Source organism: Tamandua tetradactyla, chromosome 14, assembly GCF_023851605.1.
Source record: "Tamandua tetradactyla isolate mTamTet1 chromosome 14, mTamTet1.pri, whole genome shotgun sequence".
Classification (NCBI taxonomy): domain Eukaryota; kingdom Metazoa; phylum Chordata; class Mammalia; order Pilosa; family Myrmecophagidae; genus Tamandua; species Tamandua tetradactyla.
The window spans coordinates 45,962,697-45,987,285 of NC_135340.1; the positions used below are offsets into that span (position 1 = coordinate 45,962,697).

The 24,589-nt window shown below is 32.9% G+C and overlaps 1 protein-coding gene across 1 annotated transcript in view; it reads left to right on the plus strand.

Annotated features, from left to right (window-relative positions):
- The window catches only part of KATNBL1 (katanin regulatory subunit B1 like 1), a 63,775-nt gene extending 41,666 nt beyond the window's left edge, over positions 1–22,109 (plus strand). The window contains exons 2-10 of the mRNA XM_077127355.1: positions 2,460–2,590; positions 3,106–3,146; positions 4,431–4,710; positions 13,268–13,386; positions 14,099–14,149; positions 14,243–14,332; positions 14,697–14,786; positions 15,666–15,759; positions 17,642–22,109. Of these exons, the coding sequence (XP_076983470.1) occupies positions 2,474–2,590; positions 3,106–3,146; positions 4,431–4,710; positions 13,268–13,386; positions 14,099–14,149; positions 14,243–14,332; positions 14,697–14,786; positions 15,666–15,759; positions 17,642–17,674 (915 nt within the window). The 5' untranslated portion in view covers positions 2,460–2,473 and the 3' untranslated portion in view covers positions 17,675–22,109. The remainder of the gene's footprint in view (positions 1–2,459; positions 2,591–3,105; positions 3,147–4,430; positions 4,711–13,267; positions 13,387–14,098; positions 14,150–14,242; positions 14,333–14,696; positions 14,787–15,665; positions 15,760–17,641) is intronic.
- Positions 22,110–24,589: the final 2,480 nt, after the last annotated feature.

Below are 24,589 nucleotides of genomic sequence, written 5' to 3' on the forward strand. Positions count from 1 at the left end.
GAGGGTATGTTGCAGTCCTCTTTATGGAGTTTGTCATTTTTTTTTTTGCAACTGTCTAAGTTCAAAAATATTTCAAAGTAATAGTGTTTTTTTATTTTAAATCAGTTGGCCATAGATGTGTAGACTTTTTTCTGACCTCTCAATTCTATTTTGTTGCTCCATTTTGGACTTTATGACTGTACCACACTGTTTTGATTACTATGGTTTTGTGTAGTAAGGTGGGGTTTTTTTTGAGGTTAAAAGGGTTTATTATAAAGGAGGGAGGGGGAAGAGGAATGGAGGGAGGGGAAGAGGGTGAACAGACACTTTCTTCAAGAGCCTAAAGAAAATGTCCTCCTGTGTTGTAACGTCTTTGTCCTTTTATACTCTGAAGTTCGCCATCCCTGATTGGTCCCGAATTCTGCATTTAGCGATTCGTCTGATTGTGATTGGCTAATATCTTGCTTCCTCCTTCTTTGCACCTGTTCTGTCCTGTTTGTTCTTTATTGGTGGAGAGTTTGTGCTATAAGTCTTTATCTGGAGAGGTTTTCGCTTTGGGGAATGTTTGGCAAGGGGAGTCAGGAGTTGTGGCAAGGGGGAAGGGGAAAGGGAAAAGGTCACGAGTCGGTGGATCATGAGTTTCTGCTGTTGCTGCATATGTAGTAAGTTTTGAAATCAGGAAGTATGATACTCCAACTTTATTCTTCCTTTGGAATATTGATTTGGCTATTCAAGCTCCTTGCAATTCCTTTTGTATTTGAGGATCAGCTTTTCCGTTTTGGGGGGAAAAAAAGTGGGGGCTGCTGGAATATGGATAAGTATTGTGTTTTATCTTTATATAACAGTGGGTAGTATTGACATCATAATACTAAGACTTCCTCTCCAAGATCATGGGATGTTTTACCATTTATTTAAGTCTTTTAAATTTCCTTTCAGCAGTGTTTTGCAGTTTTCAGGGTAGAAGTTCTTTACCTCCTTGGTTAAATTTATTTCTAAGTATTTTATTCTTATAGGAGAAAACTGTTGTGAATGGGAATTTCCATTCCAGAATATTCTTTGCTGGTGTATTGAAACACATTTGATTTTTGGATGTTAACCTGGTAGCCTGGAACTCTACTGAATTCGCTTATTAGTTCTGATAGTTTTCTTTTGGGTTCTTTAGGACTCTGCAAATGGAGATAGTTTTACTTCTTCCTTTACAATTTGGGTGCCTTTTTTTCCTTTTTCTCATTTAATTGCTCTTTCAAGGACTTCCAATATAATATTGAATAGCAATGATGAGAGCGGGTGTATTTGTCTTGTTCCTAACCTCAGAGTCAAGGTGGAGGAAGGGAAGTTTTCAGTGTTCCAATTTCTCCACATCCTTTCTAATACTTTTAATTTCCTGTTTAATAGCAGCCATTCTAGTAGTTATGAGATCATATCTCATTGTGGTTTTCATTTGCATTTTCTTAATAGCTACTGAAGCTATAATTTACTTACATATGTATTTTTTATCACACTCAAAGGTTTCTTTTTTTTTTTTTTAGTAGTTAACAAGGATTACTCAAAGGTTTCTTAACCTGCGGGTACAGGTGGAAAGATTGTCCAAGTATTCACATTAGGAAATTTAGATAATTCTTTAAGGCAGATTACTAGAGGTGTGCCATGGAAATACTTATGGAGCTTTTGAAAAATATAGCTGCTATGGACTCCATTCCAGAGACCTACTGAAGGTTAGGGCTAGATAGATGTATATATGCAGTGTCACTAGGGCCAGGCATATGTTGACTGCACAGTAAATATTTAAAGAAGTAATAAAAGAGGAACTTCTGTTTAGGTCATAATCTAAAATACATTTGAGGTGTGAAATCAGAGTGCAAGTGGGAAAATCACTAATTTCCTCTGTTATGTAAATGAAGACATAGCATCTCTTTTCCTTCTTTGGATATAACTGGGAGAACTGGAAAGTGAGGATTATTTTTTCAGAGGCAGAGCAAAGCTTTGGAAAGCTAGCTGAAAAATGAAAGAAAATTTTAAGTATTAGACCTAAGAAAAGTCAGATGTATATAGTCCAGTTTTGGTTCCTCTGTTTGCTTGGAGTTGTATTTGACCAGTAATTTGGTTCCAAAATTTTAACCTTTTTTATAATTTAAATGTCATAGATACCACTATATAGAACTGATTTCTTAACCTGGAAATTTAATATATGGTTATTGATATGAAAAATAGGATGAATGACATGTTGCTTTGCTAAAAAATGTATATAAGATTATTATAACTGGTTGAGACTGAAGAAAACAGAAAAAGGCTTCGTTTCCTGGAATGCCCTGACTTGTGTTTCCTGAGTATTTAAGAGTTTAAAATATTTTAAATTAGAACCATATTCTCACTTCACTCTTTACATAGAGTGGAGCTTTTATGTGTTTATGTATGTTCTGAGGACATAATCTGACTTACTTTTTCTGTTTTCTATTTTTTATTCTTATTTTGTTGTTTAGGTATTTAAGAGATTATGGCATCTGAAACCCACAATGTTAAAAAACGGAACTTTTGTGATAATATTGAGGATCATTCCATTGATCTTCCTAGAAAAAGGATCTCTAATTTCACTAATAAGAACATGAAGGAGGTAAGTTCATGGTTTCTAGGTAACAAGTAAGATAGTTTAAACCTGTCAGAGATAGGGATAGTGGTTAAATTATTTAAACAATGGGAGAGTAATATTCTACTTTATGTCCCAGAATTAATAAAATGTTAAATCATTTATATTCTTAAAGTTCTAAAAACTATTTTGACAGGATGTAATTTGTATATTTTAATAACTCAGAAGTGCATTACGTTCAACATTGCAAGACTAACACTGATACAATTTCTTTTAAATACGTTAATACTCGCATTCATTATTAAATACCCTGTAAATAGTATGTGACTAGTGGCATGGAAAATAGGGCAAAAGATGTGTTGCTTTGCCAAAAATACTTACATAAGATGTGATTGTCACTGATGATAGAAACTACTGATTGGAACAGAAGAGCCTTTAATCTGAAACACTTGAATTTTAGATTTCTTGATACCAATCACAGAGTTCACATAAATCCATTAAAGAATTTAAATATACTGCCATTATCTACTTTCATTTTTCAGGTTAAGAAATCTCCAAAACAGTTGGCTGCTTACATAAATAGGTAAGAGCTTTAAGTTTGTGGGAAACAGTAAATATTATAAATTACTAACATAATAAATTGTTAGAAGAGTTTGCCTTACGAAGAAATAGCTCCTGTGTGCCAGGCATTATGCTAATAAACACATTATTTATGTTATCTATAATCCTTACAGCAATCCTTCTAGGTAGGAATCATTATGCCTACCAGTTACTGAGAAAAGTAAAACTCAGAGAAGTTAAGTGGTTTGCTCAGGGTCTTGAGCCAGAGAGTTAAAAATGCTTTCATTCTCAGAACTCCAAAGCCAAGGTTCTTTCTACTAAGCCACTCTTTTCAAAGTGATCTTAGGACCCCTGAGATCCTTTTAGGCCTTTGGGAGGTCGAAACTATTTCATAGTTACACTAAAGCATGGTTAACTTTAAACATTTTCATTCTCTTACAAGTGAGCAGTAGAGTTTTCCAGAGTCTGTGTGACATTTGATATCACAATAGACCAATGCAGAAGCAGATATAAGAATCTGGTTCTCTGTTGTTCAGCCGGATATTAAGAGGTTTGTTGAAACAGTGCTGTTCTTCTCACTTGTTTTTTTTTCTTTTGGAAAATATAGCTTTAAAAATATTTTTTTGATTCATTAAATATGAGTATGTTGTTTTTTAAATGAACTACCATATTTATACAATTTTTTAAGTTTTAGTTTTTAATACATTAAATATTAACAGATATTATACCCACATAAAAAAAATTCTTTGGAGTCCTCAAAAATATTTAAGAGTACAAAGGATTCTGAGACCAGAAAATCTGAGAGCTACTATATTAAACCATGAGATTTGCTGTATTGTGTTTTATCTTTCTCCAACAAAATTAAATATTTCAATTTAGTCAAAATAAATTTTAAAATATTCAAACTTAATAGTTTATGTATTGCATTTTTAGAAAAAATCTAGGTTATTAGAAATTGTTATAATTTTCTTATTCCTGGAATGGCTTTTAATATTTCATTTTAAAATCATCTAGTTATTAGGTCTCTCTCCATTTTTGTTTTCATTTGCTTTAAATATCATCCTTTTCATGGTTTTCTAGATAGTTTCTAATTTCTCTTTTGCTTTCCTTTTTAAGAGTTAAGATTTTTAAAAATATTCTAATTACTTTTATTTTGGTTTTTAAACTACTTTTAAAACTAAAATAAAAGTAAAAAGTAAATTTTAGATTATGAGCTCAAAATTTGGCCTATTAAATCTCTGTTTGAAAACTTTCAATGGTTTTCATGTGGTTCTTTTTCATTTAAGAAAATCAATTCTTTTTACAGAACGGTTGGACAAGCTGTGAAAAGCCCAGATAAACTACATAGGGTGATCTATCGCAGAAAGAAAATTCATCATCCTTTCCCAAGTCCTTGTTACAGAAAAAAACAGTCCCCTAGAAGTGGGGACTGTGACATGGCAAATAAAGAAAATGAAGTGGCTTGTACCAGCCACATGCCTGAAAAATTACGCCTTGATAGTCGAACATATTTGGTTAACTCCAGTGATTCTGGTTCTTCACAGACAGAAAGCCCATCATCAAAATATAGTGCGTTTTTTACTGAGGTAAATGCTTTCTATAAGTTTCACTATGTTTCTTTTTACTTATTTGTTTGGTTCTTTGCTTTATTTTCCTAGACCATGGAATATAGATTCATTGTTACTTTCTGGTGTAATTTTCTATTTTTATCAAGTTTAAATCATAGTTAATTCTATTTCTCTAAGTTACTCATATCTGAAGTAAAATGAAATGGTTGACGAACTACTGTAAATATCCAGAAAAGCCAATTGGCTAGTAGAGGTTTAAATGAAGAGGATAAAAGAAGAATTCTTACCTAAAAATTAGACTTATGTTTACTACCACAAAGACCAGTTATTCAGGCACATTTTTCTAGGCTCTCAAAATTGCAGAGTGAAAAGTTTGGTCAGATAAACCTGGTAAAGTTTTCTGTTGTTCTGGCACAAACAAAATTGATTGTTTGAAACAGATTCAAGGGAATTCTTGTGGGTGATAGAAATATTCTAAAACTGAATTGTGATGTAATGATGGTTGTTCAACTCCGTAAGTTTACTATAAATAATTGAAGTACTTTCAGTGGGTGAATTTTACAGTATGTAAATGTTATATCCCAGGAGAGCTGTTTTTAAAATGCTAACTATTTGAAGGAATGGTTTGATAATTTATAAGTATACACACGTAAGTTTGTAGTAATAATTATTATTACATGTTAATTGTATATTTTAGAAAATAAACCCAAAGGAAAAAAAATTCTCCATTATCTAAACATTCAGAGATAACAATATTAAATTATTGGTGTATTTTTCTCTTTATGCTGTATATACTGTAAAATAACTTGATTTTTGTACTTAATAAATTATGAATGTTTTTACATGGGATTAAATAATTCATATACATTATTCAAAATGGATATATAGCATCACCTTGCATGAATATACCTTAAAGTTTTAGAACTAATTTGGTAAACTTAGTGTTGTTTCTGTCTGGCATGACAACTGAAAAAAGCATTTTATGTGACCTGCAGGCAGTAAAAAAGTCTTTACTAATTAAAACAGTCATAAATGTATATAGGTGAATAAAGATGAGCATCATATTTAGGATCATAATTACAGATAAATAAGATGAAGGAAATGTAGAAAATAAACTAATTAACTAAACCATAATGAAATGATGTAAAGAAAGATTCCAGTTGCCAGTAAAAATGTTCTTACAAAAATATCTTGGGGTAATAGAAAGTTAGCAGTGCTATAAATAGAAGTGAGTGGTATCTCAAAAAGAGGGAACAAGGAAAATTTGGTTTAATATTGAATTTTCATGGGCCCTGGAGAATAAATGATGACTAAGTCTTAGTGTTAATAAAGAGAATCACTGTCATATTAATTATTTCACAAATATTTCAGTGCTCCTATTTGTTATGCCTTCTACACAGAGACAGAGACTGGTGGGTGAACAACAGACACCGCTGTTTTCAGATAGTTAGAAGTAATGAGGCTAATACTAATAAGATAATTGTGGAAACTACAGTCCTACTATTCTTATTATGTGCAGTACTTATGTTCTATAAAGTCTGTGAACACTGAATTAGTAATTACTAGGCTAAATAAAGCATTAGGTACCTGTGAGCCTCTGGACACATTTTGTCAACCAATCAATATATATCTTTTGCTTCTTCCTTAAATTTTCATACAGTAATTCCTTAGGTAGTTCTTTGTTTCACCAGCCTTTCAGAGATTGCCCCCATATAACCCCATGTAGAAACAGTATCACTGCCTTCAGAATATGTGGTAGCAACCGAACATGAATGTAAGCATGTTTAATTATAAATTGTACTGGGAGGCATATAATTGAAGCTCACTGAATAAGATGTTTGATTCATTAATAGTGGTTTCAGGCCAACAGCTCTATAATTCATGCCTGAATGAAGCTTATATAAAACATATTTTCTCCATAAGTCACATCACAGCTGTCTTGCATATAAGAACATTGGACATTTTTTAGCACTAACAAATGAGAAAAATGAATCAGTATGCCACAGAAAGGATCATTATTTGTCCTCAGCTGGAAGCATGTGTATCAGGCAACTCAAATTTATCAATGCTATGTGCATATCTACCAAAGACTGTGAAAGCACAATGAGTATTGATTTTTGAGTTACAAATAAATTATAGTGAGTTGACAAATTCGCAAATATGAACCCATGAATAACAAGGATTGATTACAGAATGTACATACTCAAAAAGAAAAGATATGACAGGATAACCCAGAAATCCAACCTAGAATGGAACCTCAATTAGTATTTAGTTGAACTGATTGAATAAACCTTCTGGGAGCAGATACTTAAAGAAATATTTTCAATTGTGCATTTGAATCACCGTCTCAGTGAAAGATTTTTTCAGGGCCCTCTTTTACTTGAGCTTTCATTTTCACAACTTTTCAAAGAGTTTCCTTAACCTCTCACTTAACTTATAAGTTTATTGATTACTCCCTTATTATTCCAAACCTTTTTTCCTGGCTCACTAGTACCTGCTCTAAAAACCTCAGTCTAAAAGTGGTGCCATATTATTGTGTCAGAGTTCAAGTGTGGATAATCTTTGATCTAGCCTTGCAATTCTATACATTAACTTACAGTAATATAAGTATTCAGATTTATATACATAGGATGTTTATTGATGCATTGTCTTAACAGGGAGAAACTAGAACCAATCTAAATAAATTATGGTATACGAAGACTGGAGAATATGCAATATTATGAATATTATGAAATATTCATAATATATAAGTGAAAAATAAGGTTTTTAAAAATATGGATATAGTATTTTTTAAAATATTTAGTATGGGTGGTTCAGTAGTAGAATGCTCACCTGCCATGTGAGAGACCAAGGTTCAATTCCTGGCCCATGCACCCAAAAATAGAAATAAAATAAAAAGTGTTTATATATTTACATTATATGCCTTTGTCTAGAAAATAGTTTGAAAAGATACAGTCTGTTAACTGTGATTACTTTTGGGATATGGGATTAGCTATTTTTATGAGTAGAGTATATTCACTTTTTATTTTATAAAGTTCTTTATTATTTAAACTTTTACAAAACAGTATTTTACAATTATTATATAAAAATGAGTGAATAAAGTTAGATGACTCCATAACACTTGTCATACAACTGAGTTTTGGGGGTTCCTTTCTCCTTTCAGTTCACAATGACTAGCCCACATTAAATCCTAGGTTTGTGGATCAGCTAAAAATAATTCATTTTAAAAATCATTGGAAAGGAGAATTGTGGGAAGGTGGTAAAGTAGGAAGCTCCAGAAATCCATCCTTCCATGGAAGCAACGATTGAATTGAAAGGAACTATCTGATCAACTATTTTGAAATACAAAAGTCTAATGGAATACTGTGCAGTATCCAAGGAAGAGCTGGAGGAAGAGCTGGTGAATTGCAGTAAATGTCAGTGAATTTCACCCTCCATGAGCAGATACCATGACCCCCATTCCCCCAACCACATGGCAGGCAACAGTGGGGACTGCAGCCCAGGCTCCTGATATAGCTTGCTTATGCCAAGGTGGGTTATAAGGATCTAGTCCTCAAAAACCAGGAGTGTGTGGTCCGCTTGCCAATCATTGCTTGTGATCACCTACTTCGGATTGCTGGCAGAGGGGCTGGCTTTGAGGGTAGCCATTGTTCCAGTCTCCCTTAGGGAAAAGCAACAGAATCTTGAAGAGACAATACCTATTGTTAGTCTCTATTTTCTTTTTCCCATCCCCATTTGGAAGCAAAAGTAGTTTGGAAAAGTCACAGATTATAAACTCTAGCCCTCAACAACAACAACAACAAAAATCTAGTAATCCCAGAGAAGTGAGAGAAATAAATTTCTAGAAGAATAACAGTATAATAATCAGAATGTCCAGTTTTCAATAAAAAATTACAGTACACACAAAGAAACAGGAAAGTATGGATGATTCACAGGTGAAAAAAGAATTCACCAGAAACCATCCCTCAGGAAGCTCATACATTGGAACTATTTGTGAAAGATTTAGATCAATTGTCTTAAATATGTTCAGTGAGCTAAAGTAGTTGATATACAAAAAACTAAAGGAATTCAGGAAAACATCTCATTTTCTTGAACAAAATGAAGAGATAGGGTGGTGCGATGGTGGCTTAGTGGCAGAATTCTTGCCTGCCATGCTGGAGACCTGGGTTCAATTCCTGGTGCCTGCCCATGTGAAAAAAAGCAAATGAACAAAAAGACCCCTGCCAATGTTGGAGCTGCGAAGTCCATAATTGGAATAGAAAACTCATTAGATGAATTCAAGAGCAAATTTGAACAAGCAGAAGAAAGGATTAGTGAACTTGAAGCAAGACAATTGAAATTATCCAGTGTGAGGAGCAGAAAGAAAAAAAAAAAATGAAAATTGAACAGAGCCTGAAAGACCTGTGGGACAACTCTAAGCATACCAACATATTTATCACTTAAATCCCAGAGGGACAAGAAAGAAAAAAGGGCAAAAAGAAGTATTTAAAAAATAATGGCCCAAATCTGATGAAAGACATGAATATTCACATCCAGGAAACTCAACAAATTCAAGCAGGATACACTAAAAGATCTACACCAAGACACATTACAGTGAGATTGTTAAAACTCGGAGACAAAAAGATTTTGAAAGCAGCAAAAGAGAATGGATTTGTCACAATAGAGGGGATCCCAGGTAAGATTAACAGTAGATTTCTCATCCAAAAACCACAAAGGCCAGAAGACGGTGGGATGGCATGTTAAAAGTTCTTTAAAAATGTCAACTAGAAATTGCCAGTGAAATTATCTTACAAAAATAAATGAGAAATTAAGACATTTACAGAAAAACAAGTTTCAAAGAGTTCATTACCAGGAGACCTGCCATATAAGGAATGCTAAAAGGAGTCCTTTAGGCTGAATTAGACAGTAATTCAAAGCCACAAGAAATAAAGAACATTAGTAAAGGTAACTAAATGGGTATATATAAAATCTTATATTAGTGTACTTTTGGTTTGTAACAACTTGTTTCCTCCCCTGTGTGACTTATCAAGCAAATGTGTAAAAATATCATTTAAAATCTGTGTTCGTGACCATCAGAATATAAAGAGATAATCTGAGGCTGTAATAATATAATGGGGAAGAGACAGAGATATGTAGTAGTAGACTTTAGTACTGCTAAAGCTAGGTTGGTACTAGTTCAACTTATTAGTTTAAGATGTTAATTGTAATTAGAACAGTAACCTCTAAGAAAACAGCTAAAAACTACAGATAAAATAAAAGCAAAGGGAATCAAAATAGTATGCTACCAAAAAAGTGACTACATACAACAAAATGCAGATGTAGATTAACTGAAGAACAAGAAACATAGAAGATATACAGAAAACAAATACCTAAATGACAGAAATAATTGTTTCGTCTCAGTTATTACCTTAAATGTTGATGGATGTTAATCTTCCCAATTAATACACAGAAGTTGGCAGATTGGATGAACGAGTATGATTCATTATTACAAGAGACTCGTTTTAGGTACAAAGACACGAAATGTTGAGAGTAAAGAGTACCATGCAAATTGTAATTAAAAGAGCTATGATGAGTGGCTATACTGACAGGCAAAATAGAGTTTAGTCAAAAAAGATTAGAAGAGGCAAAGAAAGGTATTATATATTGACAAAATGTTCGGTCTAACATGAAGATATAACTGTTATGAACATATTTGTACCTCCCAACGGAGCCCCAAAATATATGGAGCAAAGATTGACAGAATTGAGGGGAGAAATAGAAAGTTCTACAGTAATATTTGGAAGTTTCAGTACACCACTTTCAATAATTTATAGAACATCTAAACAGATAACAATAAAGAAATATAGGATTTAAATAATACTTTTAGCCAATTAGACCCAACTGCCATATATAAAATATTCTACCCAACAACAGCAGAATATATATTCTTCTTAAGTGCACATTTTCTAGGATAGCCCATATGTTAGTTCACAAATCAAATTTTAAAGTATTGAAATTGGGTGTGGGCCATGGTGGCTCAGCAGGCAGAGTTCTTGAATGTAATGCCAGAGACCTGGGTTCGATTCCTGGTGCTTGCCCAGGTGAAAAAAAAAAAAAGAGAGAGAGAGTATTGAAATGACACAAAGTATCTTCTTGGACCACAGAGGAATGAAGTTAGAAATCAAAGCAGAACAAAATTGGAAAATTTACAAAAAACACAGAAATTGACATTCTATTTAACAACCAGTAGGTCAAAGAAGAAACCACAAGGGAAATTAAGAAATTTAAAGAATTTCCTTAAAAGGAAATTAAGAAATATCTTGATATGAATGAAAATGAAAGTACAACATACCAAAACTTAGGGGATGCAGTAAAGGTGGTGCTCAGAGGGAAATCTATAGCTCTAACTGTCTACATTTAAAAAGAAAAAAGATTACATATCACTAACCTATGTTCACACCTAAAGAAACTAGAACAAGAACAGCAAACTAAACCCAAACTTCATAGAAGGAAATAGTAAAGATGAGAGCAAAGATAAATGAAATAATTCGAGAATGGGAAAACAATATGGAGAATCAACGAAATCAAATGTTTGTGTTTTTCAAAAAGATCAATAAGATTTACAAGCCTTTAGCCAGACTAACAGAGAAAAAAAGAGAGAGAACACAAATAACTAAAGTTGGAAAATGACCTTACAGAAATGGAAAGGATTATAAGAGCGTACGCTGAACAATTATATACCAACGAATTAGAAAACCTGGATGAAATGGAAAGATTCCTTGAAACATACAAATTACCAAGTGACACAAAAAGAAATAAAGAAATTGAATATGTAATTTAAAATCTCCCAACAAAGAAGTGTTCCGGTCTTGATAGCCTCACTGCCACATTCTACCAAATATTTAAAGAAATTTTAAAACCAATCCGTCTCAAACTCTTCCAAGAAATAGAAAGGGGAGGGATTAAGGCATTACTTCCTGACTTATTCTGTAAGGCTAGCATTACTCTGATTCCAAAGCCAAAAACAGCACAAGAAAAGAAAATTATAGATTAATATCCCTTATGTATATAGGTGCAAAATTCCTCAAGAAAATACTTGCAAACCAAATCCAACATATATTAAAAGGATTAAATACCATTACCATGTGGGATTTATTCTAGGCATGCAGGGATGGTTCAATATAAGAAAGTCAATCAAAGTATTACATTAATAAAATGAAGGAAAAAACTACATGATTATCTCAGTTGATACAGAAAAAGCATTTGACAAAATCCGATATCCATTGAGGGTAAAAAACACCCAGAAAATAAGGAATAGAAGGTAAAGTCAACATAATAAAGGGCATTTGTGAACAAATCACATAGCCAAAAAGCCTTGAAATTGAAGCACAAAGTTAAAGGAATCAGTTTTTCTGATTTCAAAACTTAACTACAAAGCTACAGTAATTAAAACAATGTGGTACTGGCATAAGAATAAGCATTCAAACCAATGAAATAGATTTGAGAGTCCAGAGATAAATCCACGCATCTTCAGCCAGTTTATATTCCACAAGGGTGCTAAATCCATTGAGAAAATAATAGTATCTTCAACAATTGGTGCTGAGGCACATAGAAATCCACATGTAAAAAAAATGTTGACCCCTGTATTTCATCATATAGAAAAGTTAATTCTGTATGACCCAGCAATTCCACTCCTGGGTATATACCCCAAAGAAATGAAAGCAGGGATTCGGATAGCTATTTATAAACTGTTATAAAATGTTCATTGCAGCATTATTCACAATAATCAAAAGGTGTAAGCAATTCAAGTGTCCATCAACAGATGAATGGTTATACAAATTGTGGTGTATCCATACAATGAAATATTATTCAGCCTTAAAAAGAAGTGCTGCATGCTACAACATGGATGAATCTTGAAGATATCACATTGACTAAAATAAGCCAGACACAAAAAGGACAGGTTTTGTATGATTTTGCTTATTTAAAATACTTAGAATAAGTAAATTCAGAGACAGAAAGCAGAAGAGTGGCTACCAGGGACAGGGGAGGAAGAATGCAAATTATTATTAAGTAAGTATGAATTTTGGCTTGAGGTGATGAAAATAACCTGGAAATAGTGATAAAAGCCATACAGTATTGTCTAAAAGTCAAAGAATTGTCCACTTGAAATGGTTAACATTATTTTAGTGTTATGTATTTTTTACCACAATTAAAAGTAAATTCATTAGGGTGGGCCATGGTGGCTCAGCAGGCAGAGTTCTCACCTGCCATGCCAGAGACCCAGGTTCAATTCCTGGTGCCTGTCCATGCAAAAAACAAAAAAACAAAACAAAACAAAAATCAATTAAAAAAATAAATCATTGGTATTTTAAAAAGAAATAGCAAGATAGAAAAAAGGCTTGGCAAAAATAAGCAGGTCCTAAATGTGTTCAGATCATTTGTTTACAATGTTCATTTGCAATTTTCTTTATTGTGGGCCTGGAGTTATTTCTGCATAATTAAAAAATACATCTATAGGAATGATTTGATTGGGGAAAAAATGTCTTCATAACATGTCTTGATGTGTTTTTAAATTAATTATATTATCACTTTTTAGGTTTCTCAGGACCATGAAACAATGGCACAAGTTTTGTTCAGCCGGAATTTGAGATTGAACGTAGCTTTAACTTTCTGGAGAAAGAGAAGTATAAGTGAACTTGTGGCCTATTTGGTGAGGCAAGTGTGACCTTCTATCCCTTGCGTTCAATAATACTAATTTTCAGTGTGATATCTAGAAGTGCCTCTTCCTTTTTATTGGCTAAAATTTTAAACTTCCTATGTTTAGCTTCAGTGAGACAATGTAGTTTAAATTATATTCGCCAGTCCAACAGTAACCAGTATACAGAAACCCGTTTGTTTTATCTCCACTTTCAGTATTAGGTTGAGCAAAGCTATTACCTTTAACTGAGACTCTTAGCTTAAAAGTAATAGATAACAGTATGGGAAGACTAACCTTAAAAAAAAATCCCCTTTCAGTTGGATTTGTGAGCATTACCTTCCCCACCCTATTCAAGGCTCTGACCAAATGTTACCTTATTGAAGAGGCTTTCCTGAACCATCTTATTTTTAAAAAAAAAACTACTCTGTGTCTCACTTTCCTACCTTTTTTTCTTCATGCACATACCACCATCAACATACTCGATGTATTTTTCTTATTTGTTTATTGTTTAAATCTGTCCTTCCCCGTGCCCTGCTCTTATGCACACACTGGAATGCAAATTCCATGAGGTATTTTTGTCTCTGTTCATTAATATGTCTCCAGCTCATCATAGACACTCCAATTATTTGTTGAATGAATGAATTTCATAAAAGTAATGAGAAGATTATAATATGAAAGTAAATAAGGAAATCAGTTTTCTAAATAATGCTGTTCTTTTTGTACTCACAGGATAGATGATCTTGGAGTTGTTGTGGATTGCCTTCCTGTGCTCACCAATAGGTAAAAAGAATATTTTTCAGGAAACAGTAAATTTAAAGAAGGACAAAATATATCCTGTTCTTATTTTTATAATTTAGTATTTCTTTCTTTTAGTTTACAGGAAGAGAAACAATACATCTCACTTGGCTGCTGTGTAGATTTGTTGCCTCTAGTAAAGTCACTACTTAAAAGCAGATTTGAAGAGTAAGTGCTAATCTGAACGTCAACTCATTTTTCCTTTCAATATCCTTGATTTTGTGCCTTGTAAGTATTATACTATTACATTGGACTTCATGAAACGTATGTAGTTTCTGTTTTCAAAGAATTTATGGCCTTATTAGGAAAGCAATGTGCAAAGTCTAAAGAACTATCTCAAAAAGCATCTTCAAACAAGTTTGTTCAACAGTTTGGTAAAATAGATCATGAAAATAGTGAAGTAAATTTTTAAGAAGGGGAAAGAACAGTGTGTGTATGTCTGTTTTTCTCTTTTTTAAGGGGGTTAGAGCTATTGTTTTGAAAGACTTCATGGATGAAAGCACTTGAATTTTGTAATAAAATGTCATTCCAGATACGTAATAGTTGGTTTAAACTGGCTTCAAGCAGTCATTAAAAGGTGGTGGTCAGAACTATCATCCAAAACAGAAATTATAAACGATGGGTAAGTATACCTTTAAAGATGAAACTTTTTTCAGAAAAGCAGCTTGAGGAGGGTCATGGAAAAGTTTTGGTAATGGGTGGTAGTGATAGTAGCACAACACTGTGAATGTAATTAACACCACTGAATTCTATTACATGCTTAAAAAAAAAGAAAAGCAACTTGATTAAACTAGGTGATAATCAGTTTTGCTACATGATCATCACTGTATAAAATATTTGATTTACAGAGACATATTTAATCGAGATTCTGTTCATATATGAGAATCACATGGAAGTTGAATTCCAGAGTCCAATAACCCCCACATCTCTTCTGGTAAAACCAAACTCTTCGTTTTTAGAAGGAAAAAAAAAGCATGGCAGTAGATTAACCCTCATATCCATTATAATTAGTAAGAGAGAAGAGATTAAATAGCTGTTGAGGCATGTGAATGAAGGCATCCTGCAGGATCCTTTGGCCACCTGGACATTAACCTGAGAATCCATATTAATGATTACAGTCCTAAAAACTGTATTATATTCACTATAATTTGAGTATTGTCATAGTTTGAAAATGTGTGAGTTAAGTGAGCCAGATTATCATGAAGCCACAAAAAATATCCCAACAGTTTCCTTAAGAAGCATAATTTCCTTTCTAGGCTTTCAAAATACACCCAAGAACAGGCTGTCTGAATTCATAGTTGTTTTTTTACATGCTTTGATGACTATGTAACTTTTCATTTCGATGATTGACATGAAGTATCTTAAAAAATTGCTTGACTTTAAATACTGTATTTTTCTCCATTATAAATACTTGAAAATTTGAAATCTACTTGCATTAAGTATATATCCTACCAAATTCTATATCCTAATATAGTTGCATTCTTTTTTTTTTTATTCCTAGAAATATTCAGATTTTAAAACAACAATTAAGTGGATTATGGAAACAGGAAAACCATCTTACTTTGGTTCCAGGATATACTGGCAGTATTGCTAAGGTAATCTATATTTAAGCTTAAAGATTATACATTAAAAATAGAAGTAACATATTAGTATTATATATCTATATAATCTTCCAAATCTCTAGACAATATAATTCAATACTATTCTGATGTAGTAAATTAGAAATAAAAGTCAATTTCATGTCTGCAAATGTTTGTGGTCCTCTAGGTGCAAGTGTGACTTAGTAGGGAGCACATTAAATGTTTTTCAGATACAGTCCTAAAAATGCTGTGCTGGGGGTATTTAATGACACCTGGTTCCAATTAGAGAAAAATGTTTGGGAAAAAAGTAAACAATCCTAGTATGAAAGGCATCAGGAAAGTCAGTGACACTCAGGAAGAGTTGAGGAACACAATCAGATGGATTGAGGGAATTAATTTCCACTTTGCTGATGTTACACTTTTTGAAAAGGTAAACTGTTTAAATCACACTATCAAAATAACATTAGTCTTTACTGATTGATATATCTCTTAAAGGAAAAGGTACATTATTTTGGATTTTAATATTTAAATCGCAGAAAACATTGATAGTTAAAATATAATTGTAGAGGGCGGGCCATGGTGGCTCAGCAGGCAGAGTTCTCGCCTGCCATGCCGGAGACCTGGGTTCGGTTCCCGGTGCCTGCCCGTGCAAAAAAAAAAAAAAAAAAAAAATATATATATATATATATATATATATATATATAATTGTAGAATAAAATTATTGCTAAGAAATATTTCTACCCTATTTGGGACATACTGTTATTATAAGAATGCATTAGCCAGAAAAATAAAAACATTCTTTGGCTAAAAAAATATATATATATGTATATATTAATAAAAGGAATTATATCATAGACTTACTTGTAAAATTCTTCTTGAATACCTTTAAGAAAAGATGCAAAACTATATATCATTCAAGTATGCTGCTCTGTAGAATTCTGATTTTACTCTGTAGAATTCTTATGAATAGAAATCAATTTCCTGTAAGTTTTTTGTTACTGTTTTAATTATTTTTGTTCTTTTGGTAATAAAGAAAAAGAAATGAAGTAAAGTTGAAAATGGAATACTTTTAGAGCATGCCTAATATATCACCTTGCTCTAGAGGGGCCTTGTATTCTGGGTAATAGAATTGAAAAAAATTTTCCATAATAATTAATCTTCAATTATAATTTTTTAGAAAGGGAGAGGCTTTATTGTAAAAGTGACCTTAAGATATTATGCTTATTATTGAAGACAGTATTGAGTGGTTAAAAGTTCTATGTGAAATTTTGTAAGCTATGATAAAACCTCTATTACAAATTAAATCCTCAATTAATTTGTAATTTTTTTGAAGGTAGAAGTTAGAAAGGGAGTCTATGATCAGGTTGGCCTGGAGTTAATATTGCCCTCAAGAAATTGCTGTGATTGATCTAATGATTTTGCTTAGTTTTGAAAACAGAATAGTTTAATTCTCGAACAAAAATATTCATTCAACACTTAGCAACCATTTATTGAGACCTGTTATATCCCAGGTTTTGTGCTAAACAAAAGCAGCTTAAACGAGTAAAACACATCTTTTACCCTCAAAAGGGCCACAAAGCAGGTGCAAGGGTAGTTGAGTGGTAGAATTCTCGCCTGCCGTGTGGAAGTCCAGACCTGGCTTTGATTCCCAGTTCATGCACTTCCCAAAAAACAAACAAAAAATTCAACAAATGATGCTGCAGTAGTGGAATACTCAAATAGAAAAGTAATGAAATGTGACATCGCCATACAGCATGCAAAAAGAAAAGGGACCACAGGGGCCACAAAGGGAAACTAAAGCAAATCAATTGACAAGAAGGGAAAGAAAGGAAAATGATTTGTGTATGTGTATATTTACTATACTGGCTAATGAAATGTTTTTGTTTTACTCTCTAAGGATGTAGATGCTTATTTATTACAATTGCATTGAGAGGTTTCATCTACTAAAGACTGCTTGGTTATTCAAAATATCCCTGGACTATCTGATTTCCAAAAAAAAGTCTCATCTGAGAACTGTGAACTGTAAAGAAATCAAGTCAAAACATTTTTTTTCTTTTAAAAAGCCACATAATGAAACCACTAATGAACCTCTTAACAATCTACTTCACATTGAAGTGGAAAATATCCAAAAGGAGCAGCTTCAACTTCAATGAGGTGAAAGTGCACTAAGAAGATTGTTCACCTTTGCTGCATTTGGGATTTATATGGTTATTTGGTGACATTAAGAACTACTGGGTTTTAATGCAATCCTGCATATTACATAAGAATATAATTTATTCTATGTGAAAAATAAGACAGGACTTCGCTAGGAACCACAAAGACCAATCATCATTAATTTTGTAAGATTGTATTTTATAAGAAAACACTTAATGTGTACAGCTATTTTCTTATGTTGAGAACACTGAAATAGTAAAACATAGCAAATAATCAATGTTAAACATTTTTTGTTCACACTGAGATATACTATGTTTGCAAAATGCCTTAATTATTAATAAGCCAATGTGTTGTGATACCAATATCTGTTAAAAATTTTAAAGCCAACCATGTTTCTGGCATGGTAAAATCATAGAATTAAATCAGGGGCTTACTTTCATGTAGAATGTTGATGTTTGAAACCTATTCCACACCATTTTAAAACTTAAGAATATTTTAGTATCTCTGATTTTTTTTTTTTGCCAGAATCATATGGCATGTATGTATGTATGTGTTAAGCCTATATAAAATTTTAAAAGGTGAATACATATTTGTACGAATGCTTAACTGGAAATATCCATGAAGTTGGCTAATTTATGTTCATTTTTTATGTTATATAGATTTCTAATATTTTCAGTTCTGTATCATTTAAGCTTCCATCATTTGAGTAAAATTACTAAATATTTCTTCTTGCTTTTTTTAAATTCTGATTTTATATGAATTCTAATTCTTTTTCACTACGTAAGTTTTAAGAATTACATACAATGCTTTAGAAATGTTTACAATTAGTGCTGACCTTGTATTTTAAATTCTAGCATTTTACATTACTACCTCCTCCAATGGTTGGTATGAAATGCCAGCAGACTGTATGAGGTCTTTAAAACAAACAATTTTCAGTCTCAATGAAACCAATTCTGAAATGTTGTAATAGCTGTATATCATGCCTGTTTTGAAAGTGATTGGGGTTTAATGCCACCACTGGGTGGTTTGTGTATCATCTTGTCTTTAAAAAACCTGACAGGCATCTAAGCAAAGATTTTAAATAATCAAATTTCTCTGCAGTAATCCTTCAAGCACTTGAATGTAAATCTTTAGCATTTGCCCAGTTAGTGACTACTGATGTGAATACTGAACAAGCATCTCTGCTGCTTTAAAAATGTTATATTTCACTGAGTTTTATTTTTGTGTTGCTATACTTCATATAGCTAAGCATTCCCCACAGCAAAAATCAATTGTAGTAATTGGTTATTTTCTTAAGTCTTTAGATTAGAATCATTTCAAGTTACTGCCCTTCTGTGATTTGAGAGGTTTTTTCGGGAGGTGGGAATTTGAATCGTAAACCTACTTCGTCTCTATGAGATCTCAAGATCATGAAATACAACCTTTCTTTTTCCTATTCATTTAGTTACCACTATCTTTATCTAACACTTTGAACCTTTAACTTAGAGCATAGTGCTAATGAGGCTAAGGACAGGAGTTTGATTCTTTTATAGGTTTATTAACTTTATATATATACACACACACACAAAACTTTATTTTCATAGCTGTAGATTACACCCTCCCTCAAGTATCCATTTCACAAATTCAGCTCAGTGGTCACAAGGAAGATTGTGCGTATAGCTTATCAGAAACCCTTCACCTCAAATAGAAAAATAACTCAAATAATTGGTATGTGTAATACTACTGACTTTTAATACTTAAAATATTATAGTAATTAAAATACTGTTATAGTTTCATCTGGGTCAGATAATTAATTAAATAGTATTTTCTAAAATCAAACTTCAATAAATCAAATTTCAGTAAAAAATTACAACTACTGATGAAACATAGTAAGAAATGGTATTATCCTATTAACTCTGAGTTCTTGTGCCTAAGTTTGGGTTTGTTGAAAGAGTATGTAACACTCCATTTTATATATTCTGAGCTATGTAAGGCAGCAGTCTTTACTCATGACGATTTCTCTAGCATGTGCTCCGTATTCTGTTCTTGACCTTTGCAGTTGTTTCCATCACTACCTACCTCTCAGTTATTGAGTTTTGACTAGTTTTAGGTGATTTCAAGATTCTTGGATGAAAATTTTTAAGGTAAGTATTGTTGAACACTTTTGTTGCTACCAAGCTCTTATGCTACAAACATTTTAATCAAATATTTGTTGATCTTCAGACAGAGCCAAAGAAAGTGTTTACAAAGTATTCTGGCTGTTGTATTGACCTAGATTAGAACAATTGCTGTCTATTGTTGCTCATTTGCAGTTGTGCTTCTTAACTATACAAAACTGAAAGACTGTACCCAAGATCTCTATGCCTTTTGAGCTCCTCTACCTTTGCTGAGTTTTAGTACTTGATTTTGCTAATTTTGCAAGTCCCAGGAACAGATAGTTTATTGAAGTAATAAAGGGCTGTAGCTAAGTAATTTTTATCTACTAAGGATAAAGTGAATGGATTTTATAATGAAATGTCAAGATGAGAATAAGATTAAAATTTATGATTCCAGTATTATTATCAGATGGATTTTTAAAAATTAATCTTTGGCACTAGTTTCCAAAGGTAATTGGCAATTACTCCCAAGGTGTGAGAATTGGATATAAGTGTCAGTATCTGCCTTGGGGAATCATTATACCTGCACTGAACTAAGGGCTACTGCGGAATCAAATCCTAAAGCCCTAAACATACTTGATACATGTCATGTCCTAAACTTAAAATGGTTGTGTAGGTTCAGTGCTATGCTTCTAACCTTTGAGGTGGTAATTTTCTTAACCTTAGAACAATTTATGTTTGATAAGCTATTGTTACAGTAAACATTAATGGATAAAGAATACAAATAATCATATTAGCTATCAAATACTGATAACAAAATTCATATTTAAATGTTCATTTAGTTACTTGTTAGGGAGCCTGAAAAGGCAAGATTTAGTTAGTATTTCATCGAGGCATTAACACAATAAAATAAAATGAATCCAGTTAGCTTTTTTCCTTTTTAAAAACAAGATGATTATGTCACTTGCCTTTGTTGATTTTTTAAAAATTAGAATCATAAGCAGTTGATTCAACTAGAGGGATAATTTGGCTGCTTATAATCTTTCATACAGACTTTTATTTTCTGGCTTACTTCAGATGAAAATAGTATTGTTGTACTTCTGTTGGTAGAAGTTTACTCCCGTGTTGTTTCTTTCTCCTTTAACTTTAATTCTTCTGGCTATGATTATTGTCTTAAATCTTTGTGACACACTGTTCCCCCATTTTTAATTCTGTAGCAGGAGTATAAAATGAAAAAGTTCATCACTAAACACTGTACGCTTCTATTTTGTAGTACAGTTTGACTGGTTCAGTAATAGCAAGTATTGCAATAAAAAGTACATACTGTTCATCATATACCCAGACACTAAGTACATTTTGCAGTGATGTATCTAAAATAATATAATATTTTAAATATTATTGTCATTATCATTTTATTTAGGTCTGTGTCTTCTAAAATCACACTTCAATAAATCAAACTTATGTAAAAATAAATTACATCTACAAATGGAACATGACATATCCATAGTATTTTCTCTTATTGAGTATAATTAAGCCTAAAACACAAAAAAGACAGTTACTGTATACAGTAGTTACACGAAGGGGTGGCTCCATGGCTCCCAGTGTATTTTTTTGGTGGGGTGACATGGGCCGAGAATCGAACCTGGGTCTCTTGCATGGCAGTCTTTTACTGCTGAACCTACCATGTGGTCCCCAATGTATTTTTAACAGCATTGCTTGTTATATATTATTGCTTTGGTATGCAGAATTATTCTCTGTACTAGGAAGTTTAATATTGCCTAAGATGGGAGATGCCAGGTATGTTGATGAGGATTGAGCCCCAAAACACACTTGAACTATTGTTGATTCTTATAATTTACATCTTTTCATTCAAGTTTAAATAAGGATTTTTTTTTTTATGTCCAAAACCTAGCCAGGACTGTTATGACATTGTAGATTTATACCAAAGCTAGGACGAATTGATCAGAGTTTTGGTTTTCTATTTTCTCCTAAAGTAAGAAAGAGTTTTCCCGGGAATCCTAGAATACACTGAATCACCAGAATTACTTGCCTCCAGAATTATTTTGACTTCATTTCTCAACCAATTTACAACATGAAGCCTGGATTGGAACTATAGCGCACCCTCCAGGATTCAGGAGCAGAGTTAGCATCCATTTACCTTCCTACTTCAATCTAAATTTAAAAAGAGAGAGAGAAAAAAGGTTTATTAGCCTTTTTGTGTAAGGTTAGTCAAATGAGAACGAGGACCTACCTCACCTTTCACTTGCCCTGCAATACGCTCACCAACCCCACTCTGTCCAACTGCAGCAGCTTATTCTCAACAACAGCAAATGAGGACAGATACCTCTTTTGTAGGCAGTTTCTAAGGATTTCAGGGGATTTGGAGGAGGCTTATCCTTTCCCTTCAGCAAGCCAGATTCCTTTTCCTCTATTTAGAATAGGGGATAAAAAAATCAGTAAAGGCAAGGAATCACCTCACTTTTCAGTGAAAATGGTTCCTCAAAATGGTTTTTAGCCTATAAAGAGGGTATTTTCCAGTTTAAAAATTTGATGTCTGTTTGTAAGTTATTTCAAATAAAAGTTTTACTGAAGACTTTGTATAGCTCATAACACATTTGTTCTTTCTTTTTTTTGAGAAATGTTTTCCATTTTAGATTTGGCTTCTATAGCATATTCTTGGTTTTGTTGCTGCCTCTCGCCTCCTCTGCTTGCACTTAGGTATTAATACTCTTCATGGTTCTGTCTTAAGGTCCTTTCTCTTACTCACTGTTTCCCTGAGAAGCGTCATTTATTTCCAAGGCTTCCTTTACCATCTATCTAATGGTGGTTCTCATTTTGGAGAGGAGGCTAGCTTTTTTTATTGTGAAAAATAACATATATACAAAAAAGCAATAAATTTCCAAGTATATTTTAACAAGTAGTTATACAACAGATTTTAAAGTTTGGTATGGGTTACAGTTCCACAATTTTTCATTTTTTCTTTTAGCTGCTCCAAGACATTGGAGACCTAGAGAAATATCAATATGTTGATTTAGCAGCCATACTCATTTACTAAATCCTTTCTTCTGTTATACTCCTTCTCTTTCTTTTTCTTTTTTGTGAAAAATAACATACATACAAAAAGCAATAGACTTCAAAGTATGTTGCAACAATTATTTGTAGAACAGATTTCAGAGTTTGGTATAGATTACAATTCCACAATTTGAGGTTTTAATTTCTAGCTGCTCTGAGGTACTGGAGCCTAAAAGAAATAGCAGTATACTGATTCTGCACTCATACTCATTTGTTAAACCAAACTTCTCTGTATAACTCCACCGTCACCTTTGATCTTTCTATCCCACTCTTTAGGGGTATTTGGGCTATGACCATTCTAACTTTTTCATGTTAGAAAGGGCTGTCAATAATATGGGATAGGCGAATGGAACAAGTTAATATTTTGGAAAGGCAGGTCCCTCTGCATTTCAGGACTTATCTGGTCCAGGAATCCATCTGGAGGTTGTAGGTTTCCAGAAAGTTACCATAGTGCATGGAACCTTTATAGATTCGTATACATAATGCCCTAGGTATTTTTTAGGATTGACAGGAATGGTTTTGGTTGGGTCTCCATTACTTTTTATTTCTTTTATTGTATAGTATAACATATATATACAAAGCAAAGAAATAAAAAAGCAATGATTTTCAAAGCACTCTTCAACAGGTAGTTACAGGACAGTCCCCAGTTTGTCATTTGACTAACCTTACACAAAAAGGCTAATAAACCTTTTTTCCCTCTCTCTTTTTAAATTTAGATTGAAGTAGGACGGTAAATGGATGCTTACTCTGCTCCTGAATCCTGGAGGGTGCACTATAATTCCAATCCAGGCTTCATGTTGTAAATTGGTTGAGAAATGAAGTCAAAATAATTCTGGAGGCAAGTAATTCTGGTGATTCAGTGTATTCTAGGATTCCTGGGAAAACTCTTTCTTAAAACAAATCTGAGAGGAAAAACAATCCTCTCAGATTTCTCTTTCTAGCTGCTTCCGAAAATGTGAGGCTAGAAAGCTTAAAGATTGTCTTATCACATCAATTAACTTTTTTTGTGAAAAATAAGAAAACAATAAATTTCAAAGCACAACAATTATTGGTTGTACAACATATTTCAGAGTTTGACATGGTTTACAATTCCACAATTTTAGGTTTTTACTTCTAGCTGCTCTAAAATACTGAGACTAAAAGAGGTATTAATTTAATGATTTAGCATTTATATTCAGTTGTTAAGTCCTATCTTCTCTGTATAACTCCACCATCTCCTTTGATCTTTCCATTCCTCTCTTTAGGGATGTTTGGGCTATGGCCGTTCTAAATTTTTGATATTGGAAGGTCTGTCATTAATATGGGGTAGGGAAATGGAACTATCTGATGCTCTGGAGAGGCTTGGCTAGGTTTCAGGACTTATGCAGACCAGGGACCAATCTGGAGGTTGTAGGTTTCTGAAAAGTTACTCTAGTGCATGAAACCCTTGTGGAATCTTATATATTGCCCTAGGTGTTCTTTAGGATTGGCTGGAATGGTCCTGGTTGGGGGTTGGCAGGTTATGATAGGTAGCAAGGTCTACCTGAAGCTTGCTTAAGAGCAAC